This window comes from Colletes gigas, unplaced genomic scaffold, assembly GCF_013123115.1.
Source record: "Colletes gigas isolate AHSC1104 unplaced genomic scaffold, ASM1312311v1 Colletes_gigas_Sc00069, whole genome shotgun sequence".
NCBI classification, from domain to species: Eukaryota; Metazoa; Arthropoda; class Insecta; order Hymenoptera; family Colletidae; genus Colletes; species Colletes gigas.
Genome location: NW_025106698.1, coordinates 4,582 through 21,930, shown reverse-complemented (window position 1 = coordinate 21,930; position 17,349 = coordinate 4,582). Strand labels below are relative to the sequence as shown.

Below are 17,349 nucleotides of genomic sequence, written 5' to 3'. Positions count from 1 at the left end.
ATCGCCTGATGAAACAAGAGAAATATCATTTACCTTCCATTAGAATCCAACGGTGGGACGTTTCTACTTCACGACGTAACGAGGTTTTTCCTAGGTGAACGTCTAGTATCGCCTTAGTAATTTAAAAAAATCAATTCTTTTCGCTCAAATTGTTTTAGGATGAAGCAGTTTATTCTTTTTATACCGATAAATTCTTCGTTCGATTTTAATGAGTTTCGGATAAAACATTTTCTTCTTAAACTATTCAAGACAGTAAAATTACGTATACGTGACTACGACACGCAATGGCTGGCTGTTGAAGTCACGAATACGTGACAATGGCCGTCAAAGTGTTAAAGAGCGAGCTTCGCACGCGGATAGGTTATTTAAGGTTTCTTTGTTGGCCTTCGACTATAGAGAGGCCTCTGACTTGGAATATCCGGTGAAAAAAGATGGATAACGCATAGGAAGAGAGAAAAGCGGCCATTGGCTCGCTAACCAGCCGGTAACGGCTATGTTTACGAAAACGTCGATGTTTTGCAAACACGATCCGCACCAGTGAGCTTTAATATTCCCCGTAAAAGAGAGGTCGGCCGTGCACTGCGTCAACACCGTACGTGCATCGGTGCAAGAACAGCACGTTCGCTTTATTTTTCGCCTGCAAATCGATCGCGCGGGCACGTCCCTTCCCGTCAGGCTCGAAATAAATGTTGCGTCGTCGATGAATCTGGAAAAAGAATTCACCGCTAGGAATGGAATGAGCAGAAGTTAAACGATTATAAAACTAGCAATATGATCACTCAAAATCTTAAGATGATTCGAAAATCTTAAGATCGTTCCAAAAATGAAAAACTTATTGTCTTTCAGGTTCTTTCAGATCTATGCAGCGGAGCTTGTTCACCAATGAACCTAAAGCAACGATAATTAGATGACGGTCACGTTGCTCTATAAAATACTGTACCTACATCTTTGTAACTTGAGCCACGTAACACTGCAAGGCGAAACACCGAATGATTTACCTGACTTTTCAGTGGATTCGTTCCACAAAGAGGGTTCCGCGTCCGATGATTAACGCTCGTGTTTGCTTATCGTGGCTGTTTGCAGAAAACGACCAGTATCTGACGTTTATGTATGGAGTATCGGCCCGCGCTGCTCTGGTAGAACCAGTTTCTGATAAAAACACTCCAACTATCATCGCGTACACAGTATAGATTATAAGATTGATTTAGTAATTAATAGATTAATTGTCTTCGCTTTGATAATTACATAACAAGTATTTTCTGTATCGTCTATTGATCCGTGGAAATAAATTATATTTTTTCTTCTTTTTTACCTTCAAAGGTCATAATATTCTTTTTAAAAAAAGTCAATACGTCTCATAGTATAAGACAACCGCTGGTGGTAGCATCGATGAAAAAGAAGGGTCACGAAGAACCGTCCTATAGGAGTGCGGAATCCTCCCTTCTTCCCTCACAAACGGCCATCTCACCTGTTCCACTCCACCAATAGCAACACGAGGTCTCCGTTATCTATCCTTATGAACGCTCATCTTCAATGGGGAGCCAGTACTTTCACTTATCTCCGACGACCAATAAGAACACGATAATACTGTTATTACAAAACGACGACCCTCCCTACAGTTAAGCGTCCAGAAAATGGTACTGGTCAACCGTGTTTCCCTTATAACAATATAAAGGAAGAAAATAGGATACGTATTGATCCATAAGGTATCCGATACAGTAATGGAACTCCAATACTGTTAATTGCAAATTTTCTAGCAAGGTTCCGAGTTTCACGGATACTGTCTTAAGACTAAAATAAGATTTTAATCTATGAACAGTCCATATATGAGAGACAAGTTTAATAATTTAATGTAAAGTATTCGCCGGAGAGAATTGTTGACGTTTTGGAAACGTTGTTCTCAATGATACATTAGACAAATTACGTTTCCTAAACGTCATTGTATCCCCAGGGGTTGATCCAATTGACGATCATTATTATGTCCCTGTCAATATTGAATTCACATCGCGAAAGATACAAGTCGATATTTTCTTGGTTGTTGCATGTTTTGAGATGTTGGGTTGAAAGTAACGTTCGAGGCGGCTGGAGACGCCGGGGAATTCCTTCGTTTCCGTCGCGACGAGATTCACACGCACGTGCATCGTCCGTGGCGTGTAAATAGAGGGCGGAGGTGACATATAGCGACAGCCAGAGCAAGCGTGTCGACCATTTAGGCGACTATTAGCAGCTTCACGGGGTCTTCACGCACATGCGTCTTTGGTACGCCGGTCGTTTCAGCTTCACGCGCTGACTGAATTACTCGATTCACTGTACACTCTAATATCCGTAGACTATTAAGTAATGTACAATAGGTAATATATCACGCAATTTAATATCGGTAGAAGAAGATATCAAAGTGTAATCAGATTACATTTTACCCAATTCTGCTACTCAGGTTTTCTACGTTTCCTCGACGGGAGTCCAGGACTACTAGAGTGGCGAACAAAGTCTTGAATTTTCGATGACCTTACCTTGTATCTTTTATACGCAGAATGATCCAAGGTACCTAAAAAAAAAGGAATAGTATTAGTTTAAAAAAATTACAATTGCATGAACCATAAAACAATTTCGTTCTATGTTTGCTTAGAACAGAGCTATATCCTGGCCCCAGTTACAAGACACCCTATATTTACAAATATCGATGATGGTCATGTTAGAGATCACAAAGTGTTGCAATGCATGAGGATATTGGGTGAACGACTCGAATCACATCGAAATCACTTTTGTCGTCTAAATTTGGCCCCGCCTTAAAAATTACTCGGCTCGTTTTTGCGGTCGTTAGAGTGGATTTAACTGGACGAAACGAGGGAGAGTGTGTCAGATATCGTTCGACCGAGTTCTGGTAATCCTCGCGCGGAACGGACGGCAATAAATTCTCGGAGACGCCGCGTCGAGAGGAACCAGTGTTACGCGGCCCGCCTCGCTCCATTTACTTCTGAGACGTTACCTAAAATCAGTTAATTATACTCTAGACTCGACCACTTGGCCTAGCTAGATTGATATTCGAAGATATCAATTCAGTTAAAAAAAAAAGAAAAAAAAACAGTGACTCTCGAGTCCAGCTTGACGCAGAGTTTTTTACTAGCATTGTATATGACAAAAATGTCTGAACTTATAAAAACAAGGGGATACAAAGATATGTCAAATTTTTATCTGTACAGCAATGTCGAGTATCGAATAAAAGAAAAATTACATTTCATTCGTTACCCGTAAAATAGAAGATTAGAATTTGAATTATAGAATTATTCCACTAAACATGAATAAACGTTCTGAGAGGATAAATCAGAAAAATCACGCTGTTGATAGTATTTTGTCTCGAACATTTGTACAGAACTGGCTAGCTTATAAAAACGTTTCTTCCTTGTATTTTGAACTCTTCACGGTTTAGGCCCCTGATTTGACTGTCCCTGCATGATCTTCTTCGCGTTTGCTTTTCATAATCATCTACGAAAAATACAGAAACTTCGATCTTCGAGTTTCCGAGTGAGAAAATCGCAAAGTATTCATGGCGGCTCCTCCTCAGTGGGAAGAAATAACGTTGGCTTTTACAAAGAGCATGACGACGCGGACAATTTGTAGCGGAGTGTCAACGAAGCCGTTTCTATTTTCGAGACGACACGCACGGCTATCTTTTCACCTCCTCCTTCGTCGTCCACCGCTGTCTTTCTGTGTCTCCACCTACTCCACCCGTTCCATCGTTTCTAAGTCGACTGGCGTGTTGGTGCACCGATTCCCTCGATGTAAATTTACACGCAATTAATATCGTCCTCGTCCTCCGTTGTCTCTTGTTGTTACCGAGCGTACAAGCGATCCATTTAACGTAGAATGATCCACGGACGAGTTGATCGACCTTTTAACTTTTTCAGGGTATGATACGCTTCTTGTTTTAGCGCTGATATCGTTGACGTTCTGGATTTGCAAACGGTGCATTCTAATGGAAGAATCAGCAAAGTTAAAGTACCCCGTATATCGAACATAGAGATGGAAACGAAGGAACTCGATAAGTCGTACCTTCTGTGAAGGTATTTCGCTCGACAGACCGGCGATCACGTACCATACGTGCCAACTGCTAGTATTTCTCTCTCTGAATTGGTTCACGACACAAGTACGCGTGCATGAAAATCGAAGACTATTCGGGTTTCAAGTAGCTAAAAACTGCTACGTATTCGCGGCTTATCAAGCATTTCGGTTATTTCAGGATCCTCGAGGGAAAGGGGTCACCGCGTTAATTGGAAATTGCATCCTTCCATTTTGTAAGAAGTATCTTTAAAATTGAAAACGTGATACCCTTTCCTGATCTTTAATCAGTTTCGCAATTGTGTATCAGTTATCATGAGACCCAAAAAATTTTATTAGGGACTCAAATGTATAAATTCTATTCAGCGAAGATTGGTTAGTTTGAGAGGTTTTAACTTATTTTTCTTCGCAATATGTGAAGAATTCTGTATATGCGTGTAATTCTAGCCTTAATACTAAGTTGAAGTTTAACAAAAGACGTGGCTGAAAAAGAAGCGATGGAGATTAAAGCTTTATTGCACCATTATTATATTAACAATATATTTAATCTTGGTTGCACGAGTGAAGTTCTCGCCTACATGTTGCATTACTTTCTCAGACAAGTCCATAAAAATCTTATCGTACATAGATGTCCTTTAACGATGGGTCTGGCTGTGAAAGGAAGTGACAGAGATTAAAACTTATTGTACCATTCTGTTATATTAACAATATATTTAATCTTCGGTACACGTGTAAAGTCCGCGTGTACAGGTTACGTAATATTCTTATTTGAATGCGTTGATAAAAACACTCGCGCACAAAAAATGTCCTTCAACGGTAATACTTGATTCTAAACGGCTCCGATCAACTCGCGGGGAATGACTGACGGAAGGAGAATGGAAATTGCACGTACGACGCACACGCTGCTCGCCTTCCAATCGAAGGGCTAATCTTCCTCGAGGAGATCGTCGTCAAGATTCACACCCTAGAACAGCAATTATTCCGACTCTTAACGATAATTTTGGTAACCAACTATTTTTACAGTCTCCCATAACTGACAACTCTATAGCGGCTACTACATCATCATGTGCAAAATATGAACAATCCGAAGAGGAGAAGCGTGATAAAGTACAAAAATGATGGAAAAATGTACACCAAGAGGGATTTAAGCGGGTTCTGTGTGCTCGAGTGTTATGACATGAAGGCTGTAAAGAAAACGAACTGTAACTGGCGTGAAGTCAAGCATTAATGATTATTTGGTCCCATTCGCTTACTATACAATGATGACTTGATGGCTAGGCACGCCAATTGGCCGTAGCGTAATAGCAACGCCTGCTCTCACACGCATTGTCATTATTGGCAAGACTAAGAGGCATTGGCGTAACCGTACGTTCAAAATACTAGCCATGAATACAACAAAAGTGTATCCCTTGTGGTTATGGAGACCCTACTACTATGTAGCGTGACGTCAAATCGGGCCTGTATAGTGGGAATAAGGCGGCGCGTAGACCTTCTCTCCTTGCCCTTGCCTCGTTTAGTTTATAGATGCCTAGCCAACAAGTCATCTCTGGATAGTACATCGGTAAATGATGTTACAATGATGCCCTTAATTGTTCGTTTCTTTTTTTTATCAAACCTTGAATTCATGTAACTTTTGCAAAACTTAACACTATCCCATAACATAATATTAATTGCGTGCACCGGACGAACTTCACATTGCGTACTTACTTGTTTCAGCAGGAAACTAATAATTACACTAAAAAGAAAAGAAATTCAACAGTAAATTATATTCGAACGACGAAGGGCAAACGTATTTAATGATAAATCATGCAAAATGAATAGGTTTGAATTTACCTTAAAAAAAATTCAACTATTTACCTCGCGTTTGAAAAATTATTAGCATAGAAAAACAAAAATCTTTCCCTTTTCATGACAGATTTTCAACCGGATAAAATAAAGATAACTCTATGAAATTTCATATTTCATCAGCCAAGTTTCTTCATGGCCATCTACCTATATGTATATGCTTTGAATACTGTTATTTCTTATTTTTTGCGTACAGTATAAAATTGTTTCGTGCTATCAATGATGGTAATAGTTATTTACACGTACAAGACGATCTCGTTCGTCTGTATGAATGATGCATTCGAGATAAGTTATTTTTAAACGTGTCCAAATGTTTCGCAATCTGTTTCTCATATAAGAATAATCTTTCGATACGCAACTGTATCTTTAAAAACTCTATATTATCTAAGAATAATTTTTGTTCAATTTAAGAAACATATTATAATATAACAGACTTAGCCTTTTGAACTATTGGCTTTATCAACATAGAATGGATGGGTGGCAAAATGAATGGACGTTGCAAAACGAACAGCAGCATATAAAATTTTTTTGCTCGCGTACCCGCCACCGTTTCTTTCTTTGTTTTATTTTTGACCAGTTCCTTTTCGTCCGTGTTTCACCTTTCTCTGGTTTATTTAACGGACCGTTTGTTCCGTTCGATAGGTGGAACGTGTTCACATGCATCAACCAGGATCGATACACGTAGTGCACACATGCAACGAAGACGTATGCGCGCGATACAGTCCGTTTCGCACTGTTTTGGTAATGTAATACCCTTCTAGTGTTACGCGTCCTTATTTAAGGGTATTAAGCCATCGTTTAGTTACGCTCTTCTTATTCTCTTCCCCTTCTCTTCTTTTCCTTCCGCTTGACCTTGATTAATTTATCCCAAGATTTTGTTACCCCAACTGATCATTGTAGACAATGGGAGAATTGTTGATACCAGCATAGTTTAACTCTAGAGTACTTCATTTTTGGAAACATTAACTTCACTCTGGAGTCCAACGGATCTCATCGTTATTTGTACACAGTTATCCTCTGAAGTGGATAAAATGGTACAAAGTATATAAATTCCAATCATCAATTAATTTATACAAATATTCATATTCTTCAACATGGCACATTTTCTTGTCTGTGCCCTTCCCTTCCCATATTTTTCAAAACACTCATAAGGAATGAAAACCAACCATAACTCTTACCTACTTTGTAATGGACTTTTACACAGTGAAATGCCAGTCTATTTATTAACAATAGAAAGCAAACGAGGAGATCTGGCTACAAAATGAAGCATTTCAATAGTAATAAAAACTGACTGTTTAATGGATCTTCACAATACTAATGAAAAATAAGGTTTCGATATTTAAACCGTACTTTCGAAGCATTGGACGAAATATTTTGGATAGGTTATGCTACTTCTAGTGTTCTTACTTACACCCATTACATACCCTCGTCATCAATGATACGAATGAGATGTACAATATTCATGGTCTGATCTGCATGGAAGAAATTTTTAAATAAATTTCGCACAATTTCTGCATTTACATGCTAAACACACACTTTCACCGCTACGTGTCATGCACATATATACTTTATTAATCAGAACCACCATTTATATGTATCATTTGCATGTATAAAAAATGGTTACCTTAAGAGACAAAAATAAATAAAGGAAAAGAGGCCAAAACTTACGAAACATGAGGCTAAAATTAAGCAAAAAATCACTTTGCCAAAAAAGTATTAATGCGATGAAACTTACAGTAGTGTCTATGGTGTCGTCAATTTCAAGATCGAGGTCGAAATCATCGTCGTCCACCGTGAGTGGCCTGGAGCTGCTGCTGATGGTCTTAGTCGTTTTTTCAGGTGCAGCCGTATTTTCGGTAGATGGAGGAATTACCTTGCTGATATCCAGATCTAATAACCTGTCCACCAGAACCTCGGACGATGGTATTTTCGGTTCGCTGTTGGTATTGACGCTTGCTTTGTAAGTGAATCGATTCGTCTGTTCGGCTGCTAACATTTCCTCCAATGGTTTTCGTTCTGTACTGAGCTGCGAAAGACGAGAGGACGCCTGTTAAATAGTACGTTCAACGAAATACTTTAACTCCTTCTATTAGATTAATCCAGTAATCGTCAATCAGAGATGGGTAAATACAAAAGACAGCTGATTACTAAAGTATTCTTCTAAACAAACTTTGTCCCTTTTTCGGCCTTCATAATGGTCTAACCCAATTAATATAAAGTTTGTACTTACTTGCACCGTTGGGAACCCAGATGCGGGAATCTTCTTTTTGGCTTCGTCTCTCAGGAACTGTTCGACTTTCAAAGCTTCGCTGTAGCCGGGAAACAAATTTTCATACTGTTCAGGATCGGCTAGACTTTGTCCAGCCTTCTCGCTCACTGCTGACAACTTTTCCTTCCACAATTTAACGATCGACGAGATTTTACTAGGCGCATATGTTTTCGCAAAGAACGCAGCCTCGGGAATCCTATCCGTCTTGATGAGAATGTCCAAACATTTGTCAAGATCTCCGAGAATAAAGTAGGACAAGAACGAAATATTGTTCTTGCCTGTATTGTCCGCGTCCGTGCCAAGTTTCTCGATCATGTTCGCATTTCCGGTGCTGGTAGCAAGCAAAAGAAGTCCTCCGAAATCTTGAGCTTGATGCAAGCACTCCTGCGCAAGGCACAATTTACCTCTCTGTGTTGCGAGAGACGCCAATTGCCGCCATTTCTGTTGGCTATTGGCTTCTTTGGCAAGTGTGTGCGCCGTAACGAGATCTCCTAATGCCAAAGCCAATTCAAACCTGTGCTCTGGGTCTGTTGAAACCGCTAACGCTTGTTCTTTGAAACCCTGCAATGTTTCAGATCATCTATCGGCTTTACAGATTTTACGATCGCTTTGCAAAAGGATTAATTTGAAGTGCAAAGCTTGTATCGAGTTACAGTTAAGGGATAGACTGTTCTAAAATGCAAACCTGTTTTTCGAGGAAGTGGGCGACTCTGGTTCGATGTTCCTTCGGAACCGTAGGTAGAACTCTGTCTGCTGTTTCAAAGTCCTTTCGCATAACAGCTGTTTGATATTCTAATACCGAAAGTAATAATGAATAAGAGACAACTGACAGCTCCTTGTCGCACAAATACAATCTGTTGTCTCTGGGTACGTATCCAAGCAGGTACATCGGTCTGTCTAAATGCGAGACGGTCACGACTTCACCGCCAACGAAGTAGTTCACCCGATTAACGCTGTTCGTGTAAATGAAACAATCGCCGACCCAAAGACCAGTTTTCACTATTTCGCTCATTTCGGCTACCATCTGCAACATTACGAACGTATTTTGTAAAAACTCTTTCTCGTCGCCGCCCTCTAGAGACGTAAATAACATGCCTCGAATGCGTTCTCGATATCTTCTGAGTTTTCCGGAACATTCGCAACAGCATCAGTGTGATACTTTAAAATGAAGTATTGATCAGCCGTGGTTAATGCTACTAGAGAAGCGTTTTCTGCCCAATAAACGTGCGTTGGCTGAATATCTATGCGGCGAACTAACTTTAACATGTCCCAATCAAAGAAGGATAGACCAGATCCGGAAGATACTCCCAATAAGAATCCACCAAAGATTCCTGTAAAGGATGACACGTTGCAGAAAGGGGACATTTAGCAATCACGTGTGCATTTACAATCTCTGTACGAACCATCAGCGCCAAAGTCGGGCTTAAAACTTTTTTTCTCCTTGAAATTCTTGAAAACCTTTATGGTGGTGTTACTTTCTCTGACAGCATATTGGCTAGAATCTGCTGCCCACACAAATTCTGATGCCTGACCAAAGGCTTTATTTCTTAGTGCCATGGACGTATAAATAATATATTCTCCGTCTCCGCAAACTACTAAAAATCTTCCATTGGGATTGTGTTGAATAGTTTGCGGGTAAATTTCACAGGCACCCATATCTTTCACTGCCAGCGGTAACCGTTCTCCGTCTTGTGCTTCCTCTCCTAGGGTCTTTAAATTTACTTGCTGTATTTCACTATGTTTCGCCCACACAATTTTACCACCCATCGAATCCATTGAAACCGCCGGTTCCTCCCTACCAACTTTTACCATCACGCTACCCTCGTCATATCCGATCGCAACATTATTCGAGCCTCGTAGACAAGCAATTGTCCACACTCTTTCAAACCCATAGTTTATGGAAGATTCTAATCTATACGTTCCTGCGTGCCATATTCTGACGGTTCCATCTTCCGAACCGGTAAGAATGATCGGTAATTCTGGATGAAAATAGACTGCCGAAATATTTTGCGTGTGACCTTCCAGCGTTTGCACACAAGTTTTATTTTGATAGTCCCATATTTTGACATATTTATCATCAGCTCCGGATATTAAATACGGTTTATCGCCGCCGTGGTAGTAATCTACACAATTAACACCTTTCTCGTGGCCCTCTAACGTGAAATTGGCAGTAGAAGAACCAAGTTGCCATACTTTCACTGTTTTATCCAACGAGGCACTAGCAAATGTATTATTATCCTTGGGATTGAACACAATTTGCATGACATAATGATTGTGCCCCTCGAAAACTTGTTGTCCTATCCAAGCTTTTTCCCAATTCCACAATTTGATCAACATATCATCTGAACAGAAAGTTTAACATTTCGTAATTTCGAATTTGTAATATAAAAATCTACAGGGGACAGGTCATGTATTCTATACGTACCACTACTAGTTAATATAAATGGTTGTGTTGGATGTACTGCTATACATCTAACATAATCGCTATGTGCTTCAAAAGAATGCACACGCTCTAAAGTGTTATAATTAAAAACTCTGATCTGCATGTCATCTGAGCCAGTGACAACCCAATTTTTGCGTGGCACAAACTTGGCTGTACGGATAGGCTGGTCACATACTTCAAAAGTCTTGACCAATGTTTGAGTTTCATGATTCCAAATGTTAACATTTCCCTGATATAATGAACATAGCATCCATGGTTCGGTAGGGTGAAGATCGACACTTTTTACTCTGTCTGATCGAGCAGTTAGCTTTCGCTTGATGTCTAACCTGAGAGGCTAGAAGTAACAAAAAAATATATAAAATCATATTTAAAACAGAACTCTTGTCTGTGACATTTTAAGCAAGTGCAAATACATTTACACAATTTAATATCGTACGATTTTGTTATCGTTTTGTTTGAAGATTCAGTCATGATAAAAAATATATTTTTTTAAGAATTATATCAGTATTTAAAGCAACGTAGAAATATTTCATTCAGCAATTACAGAAGGAAGTTGTCATTTTGAATAGAAATAGTTCTTCGATAAATAGAAGTAGATATTTTGACGTGTCAAACGAGATAGGCGGAGATGCAGTGTCAATACAAAGTGCCCACAGGTGTTTACCGGTGACATAGATTTCAAGTATGCATTAACATCATTTTTGAAATACATACCATTTTTCACTGTACAACTTCGTTTTCCTTCACACAATATTCAATAACACAGGGCTCGATGATAACAACACATTAATGGATCCAAATCTCCTGCCATCAAGTTAGGACGTGGCCGATGCTAGCAGCGAAAATGGCGTCCGTAGGTACCAGATGCTCATTACTCAAATACCAATAAATAAAAGCCTTTCCCGCGGATCACCCCTCTGATACTATCAAAGATTATGTTAATCGGGCTCTGATCTATCATAAGCTTGATCATAAAGCTATAAAATGTATACGTGAATGTATTTACATCAGATTGGTTAGGACTGTTACGTCGATAATATCGATATGACCGTCTATCCTAACAAGGCGCTCGTTTTGAATTAATACACAGACGAGGTGTGACTAATATCTCTACCTTCACTTAAAATTGTGTACTATGTATATGACAATGAATTGTTTTCTATATTTATGCGTACAAAACATATTAATATAAGTAATATTGCTTAGTTTCGATCACTGTAGAAATTAAATCAGTAATAAATCGCTGCATAGACAAGTTATAGAATGGGTAATGGGTGTAGTACCAATAAGAAAATGTGATGCCCGAGTTAAGGACTTTAAGAGTTCTTTATCATTTTCGTATTACCATAAAACTGACAAGAGACAGGATAGACTTTACACTTTATTGGGGTTGGTGTCATACAAACTAAAATACCGCCCTGATAAAAAAAACCAGTAGCACAAACAAAGTATGTACTGTTGCACAGCCGACTCTAGTACTAGCCGTGCTGAAGGTAAAATGGTGTTACGTCCCGAGGTCGCGGTTTAGGGAAAAAGGACGGTGGGTTGGTGCCCGTGGAGCGCTGAACCGCTCTGCTCGGCGAGGCGCGCAAAAATCAAACTACAGTGAAAACTCGATAAATGTCGCTACTCCGGGTCCGGTCAGCAACACTTACGGAATAGGAGAATCGTCTTTCGAATTTGATTGTAGTTTGCCGACGCTTCGAACGTAGAAAGAGTCAGTAGCTAAAGAAGAAAGAGGGACTGAAACTCGGATTTATCGCCCCAGTTTAAATATCCGCGTCAGTGTGACCACACTACTGCACAGAAGAAAGTTTTTTATTTTTTACTTTTTGTTAATAAAAATTTCACTATCATGTTGGGGAGATTTCTCTGATTAAAATGAGGCTAAACACGATATAAGTCGGTCAATATTTGGTAGCATAATATTGAATTAAATATTGTACTTGCGAGTCTTTCTCTCTTTATTTATCCTTCTTGTGCTGTCCTTTTCTATGTTCGGAAATATCAAAGAACGACGCATCGAGGTGCTGGCTACATTTATCGAACGGGAGGTAGCTATTTTCAAACGGAACGGTTCCACCGTTTCGTAAGTGATCAAAAACTGCAACACTTATGAAATAGGGGGTTTCGTTAGCTACCACTGTTCGATAAATGTACCAATCCACTGACCTTGCGAAGATACGAGTACACAATATTTAATTCAATATTATGGTAACAAATATTGGCCGATTTATATCGTGTTTAGTCTCATTTTAATTAGAAAAATCTTCCCCACATGATAGTAAAATTTTTATTAAAAAAAAGTAAAAAATAAAAAACTTTCTTCTTGTACAGTAGTGTGGTTACACTGACAGGGACATTTAAACTAAGATGACGAAGGCAATAAAGATTTTTAAAGAAAGCCGCTACGTCTCCGGTTACACTTCGCCTCACTGGTTCAAGGGGGATCCCCCTAGTGGTGGGGATAAAAATGTATCATTTATGGAACAGCTCTTGAGGACATTTATCGAGTTTTCACTGTACTAAGTATGTTCGAAAAAGGGTTGGTAAAAGTTTATTCGTCTTCGTCTCGATTGTTCGATACAACTCGGTTGACTTTCAAAATCGATCTGTCCCTCCGCGGAAATCTTCTCGTCGTCCTCGGTGTTCATCCCTTCTCCGGAATATTCCTCGATCCTCCCTCTGGATTGTCCTGGTCCAATCGGGGTTTGTGTCTTGCCCCATCCATCCGGATCGTCTTCGATCGATGATCCACCCCCGAGCCGAGTGGAGGTGGAGGTTACGCGGCCATGTTGGAGCGGGCGCGCGTGAGAGAGAGCGTGGGAGTCGAGAGAGAAAACGAGGCTAGCGGCCTAAACAACCCTTAAGAAAATTTATGACCCTTGTGAAAGTAAACGAAACTCGAAGCGAAGTGTCGCGAGGCCCTGCTGTGTGTCAAGACCATTGAAACTCTTAACGGAAATAGCTAATTTGGCACGGTCCGTAATAAACAAAAAGAAGGAACGACGGAAACTCCGATGTGTCGTGGCCTTTAGAAAATAAACTAAGTATCTGAAAAGAAGTGCCTTCCTTTCTCTCTATCTTCCCCAGCTTAATCGCCCACGTTGAAAAACATACAATCGTATTGTTTATTACAATACGCCGGTCCGTTTGGATTTCGCTCCTAACTAAAACGCAGTTACATGACTGCACTCGACGGTGAATAATCGGGTTACAATTAATTCCCGTTGTGGCGCTATGTGCATTAAACCTACGTTCACGTGATAACGTAACAATGGCAACACCGCGGGAGTCCGGCTTCTATATACCTAGCCCAACCTACCGTAACAGCCTCCCAGTTTCCCACTACCCACCGGCCTCTGGGCTACATAGGCTCCATCTACCGGCCTTCCGGTCTCCCGCCTATCTTTCAAATGTTTCAAATATTAATGTACTGAAGTCCATTAAATGTGAGCAACGGAGCAATAATCCAGGTGTTTCATTTATTTATATTAACTCTACAGATCCTGATTTTGGTGTGTAGCACACTTATTTAATATAATCTATAGCATTTTTGGACATTTTGTTTTATATACATTTTTTTTATAAATTTCACATATTCATTAATAATGCCACGGCGTTGCTGTGTTCCCAATTGCAAGGGAAATTATGATAGTACCTTAAAAGATAATAATTACAATTCTATATTTTTATTCCCCAAAGATAAGGAATTGCGGGAGAAATGGAGGGTTGCTATTCCTCGTAAGAATTGGACACCATCAAAATATTCTGCCGTCTGTAGTTTGCATTTTGCAGAAACTGATATTGAAAGGTACCACGGTATTCTATCGCCCAATGGTGTACTGGAGAATGTTTTGTTGAGATGTCCAAGGCTTATAAGGAATGTAGTACCCTCCATTTTACAACCGAAAAATTAGAAAAACGATTTGGAAATTATAGACTTTTATCTGGTTGTAATTATCATGTGTCATATAACGAAATAATTCATGCAGAAAAAAAAATTAGATTAAAACATATATTTACAAAATCGGCAAATTCGTTTTCTCTTACTGAAATCAAAAATAAATTTCGAATTTGTGATGACAATAATAACGATCTTCATGATCTTCCCACTGATGTGACTTGTTTCACAGGAATCTTCGATACCGAATACTTGTCCGATTGTGTTGTAGATGATTCCATTAAAATTTATATTTCTGGTTATGGGTCCCATTCTGTTGCTAAAAAATTAAATTGCAATATATGTCGTTTATTAGTTGTGGAGGATAAAGGTAAAACTGTAGGCGATGTATATTTTGATCACTTACAAAGAGGGGGCCTTTCTGTCCCCACTGAAGAAGCGATAGCCTCATTTATTCATATATATGCAATAATGGAAGCCATAATAAATGATGGCAATTTAGAATCTCAATTTTTGCAATCTGGAAATCATAAACATATTTTATGTAAATTAACATATATTAGCATTCAATCAGACATACATTATTTAGCATTTTCAGATACATGCGTTTGTGATCGAGCTTACCAAAGTATTTGGTTTAAATTATTATCAATTTTTTCAAATATTTTATTAAACGATTATGTGAAAACTGTAAATAATAGTCAGTTGGAAACACGTACAGACATCACTTCTAAAAATCGTAAATTAAAAACTTTTAATAGGAACTAGATTTTCAATGATTTTTTTTAATTTCAACTTTCTTAAAACAATAATTTTTATATATATTTAACTTATTCCTTTCAATATGTTTTAATACATTAATAGAGTTTTATTTACTTGCTTAGTATATTTTTATTATGAATACTATTTCACAAGATTCAAAGTTTTATTAGTTGTATTTCAAGAGAATTTCAAAGTATGTTTTGATATGTTTTGTTATTAATATTATTCAAAATTATTTATTATTATTTCAAAATGTAATACTTTATTTCTTTAAGAACACAAAAGTTATGTTTTTGTTATGTTCTATTTAAAAATATTTATTTTATTTTAGAAAATGGGATGATATGGCTATTGGCGAACCACCCATTATAATAAAAAAAAAAGGTAACGCGCCATGGTAAATACCCCTAGGGTGGTGAGGAAATATTTCACAATTATCATACTGTCCTCTAACACGATTTTATAATTAACTCCATAATTGTTCCTTTCAATAGCTAATTATGCTAACCTCTTTTTCCACGGGCACTTAACCTGTTTGGCTTCGTACCAATAATTTTGCCTATTTCAGGTCTCTATTAACTTATACATACCTTTATCAATTTTTAAATCCTTCAGTTTGGTTCAAAGATGGTTTTAACTTGTTTCACACTTCTATTTTCTTGAAATCTCTGCAAATATTTCAAATATAATGCATCACAACACCAAACTATTCCGACAGTCCACAAAATATATACCACATTTATAAATATTAATATACTTCTGTATTACTTCTACTTACTATAGTTATGATATTCATATATTCCTTATACATAATTAATAAAAAATACTGTATATTAGTATAATTTTATATCGCAAAATAACGTTAATTATAATCCTGAACACAAAACTCCACTATTGAAAATAAGACTCCCGATCAGTGTGGCCAGATCTGGCATAATTGAGTGCATCGAAATCGACAACAGTGACGACGAACTTCCTTACCGTCTAACGGAATGGTGGGGATAGCAGGCATACACTACCGCACGAGCCACGTGTACGTGAGCTCGGCACTTCGCACAACTTCGGCAAATCGATAAAGAACGCTTGTGTGAGCCTTTCCTTCTTGCTCTTGTAAAAGAGGAACAGCTGAAATACGACCTCGCGATAATCGGCATACGATTCCAACTCTCGACTGCCCCTGCATTTTTACTTTCCGACCTATATGTAAGGTATAAGGAAATTTATAAAGTATCATAATGAAAAAAAATTTTGAAATTTTTTTTTAGCGGAAATACACGTTTTAGGACCCCTGATCATATTGTGACTATTGAAAAAAACGATATTTTTTTTTATTCCTATGCTATTAACATGAATACATTAAACGACTAAGTGAATGTCAATAACGAAAAAAATATTTCGAAATTTTTTTTTAGCGGAAATACACGTTTTAGGACCCCCTCATCATATTGTGACTACTACAAAAAAACATATTTTTTTTTGTTCCTATGCTATTGACATGATTGCGTCTAAACGGCTGAATGAATTTCAATGAAACTTAACATTTAAGTTTTATGTTCTCGTTTTAGGGTCTCATTATATTTTAAGCGTGATCAGTTGCCATATAATGATGATTATACGTCTGTAGTTTTATAATTATTTCGATACATATACATCATTTGTAACAAATTTTTAAAGCGATTTATATATATCTTAAGAAGGATTAAGATCAAATATACTTTTCTCCTATCTTTCCTAGACAGGAAAAATTAAACGAAATCTTATGCCTTGCATACCTACCTAAACCACATAAAAAACGTATTCCACAATTATTTTAGAATAATGTTGTTCAAAGCAGTCTTACTCGTAAAGGGTTAATTAAGGGTTAATTAAAATGAAAAACCACTCTTAACCAGTACCGTGCACGCTACAGAAATAGATTACTACTGACTTTTCCCACTATGTTTTTTAATAACCGTATCAAATTGTTACACACAATCAAATGTTATATATTTGACTTAACTTTACATAACAAAATAATTGTAACGATAGGTAAAACAATAACGTGCACGCTACCGTTCAATGGAAACCACG

At 38.0% G+C, this 17,349-nt stretch overlaps 1 protein-coding gene and 1 long non-coding RNA gene across 2 annotated transcripts; both read right to left on the bottom strand.

Annotated features, from left to right (window-relative positions):
* Window positions 1–4,606: 4,606 nt before the first annotated feature.
* Window positions 4,607–11,760, bottom strand: LOC122403684 (coatomer subunit beta'). The gene is made up of 8 exons (XM_043407347.1): window positions 11,328–11,760; window positions 10,596–10,947; window positions 9,574–10,512; window positions 9,266–9,501; window positions 8,856–9,194; window positions 8,132–8,731; window positions 7,637–7,927; window positions 4,607–5,020 (listed from the first exon to the last, which is right to left on the bottom strand). Exons 1-8 carry the CDS (start codon window positions 11,328–11,330, stop codon window positions 4,982–4,984), a joined length of 2,799 nt encoding a protein of 932 aa, XP_043263282.1. The 5' UTR covers window positions 11,331–11,760; the 3' UTR covers window positions 4,607–4,981.
* A 2,379-nt stretch (window positions 11,761–14,139) lies between these two features.
* On the bottom strand, window positions 14,140–16,186 carry LOC122403678. Its single transcript, XR_006259639.1, has 4 exons — window positions 16,058–16,186; window positions 15,870–15,947; window positions 14,924–15,037; window positions 14,140–14,836 (listed from the first exon to the last, which is right to left on the bottom strand). It is a non-coding gene; the product is annotated as an uncharacterized LOC122403678 (long non-coding RNA).
* Between the last annotated feature and the right edge of the window lie 1,163 nt (window positions 16,187–17,349).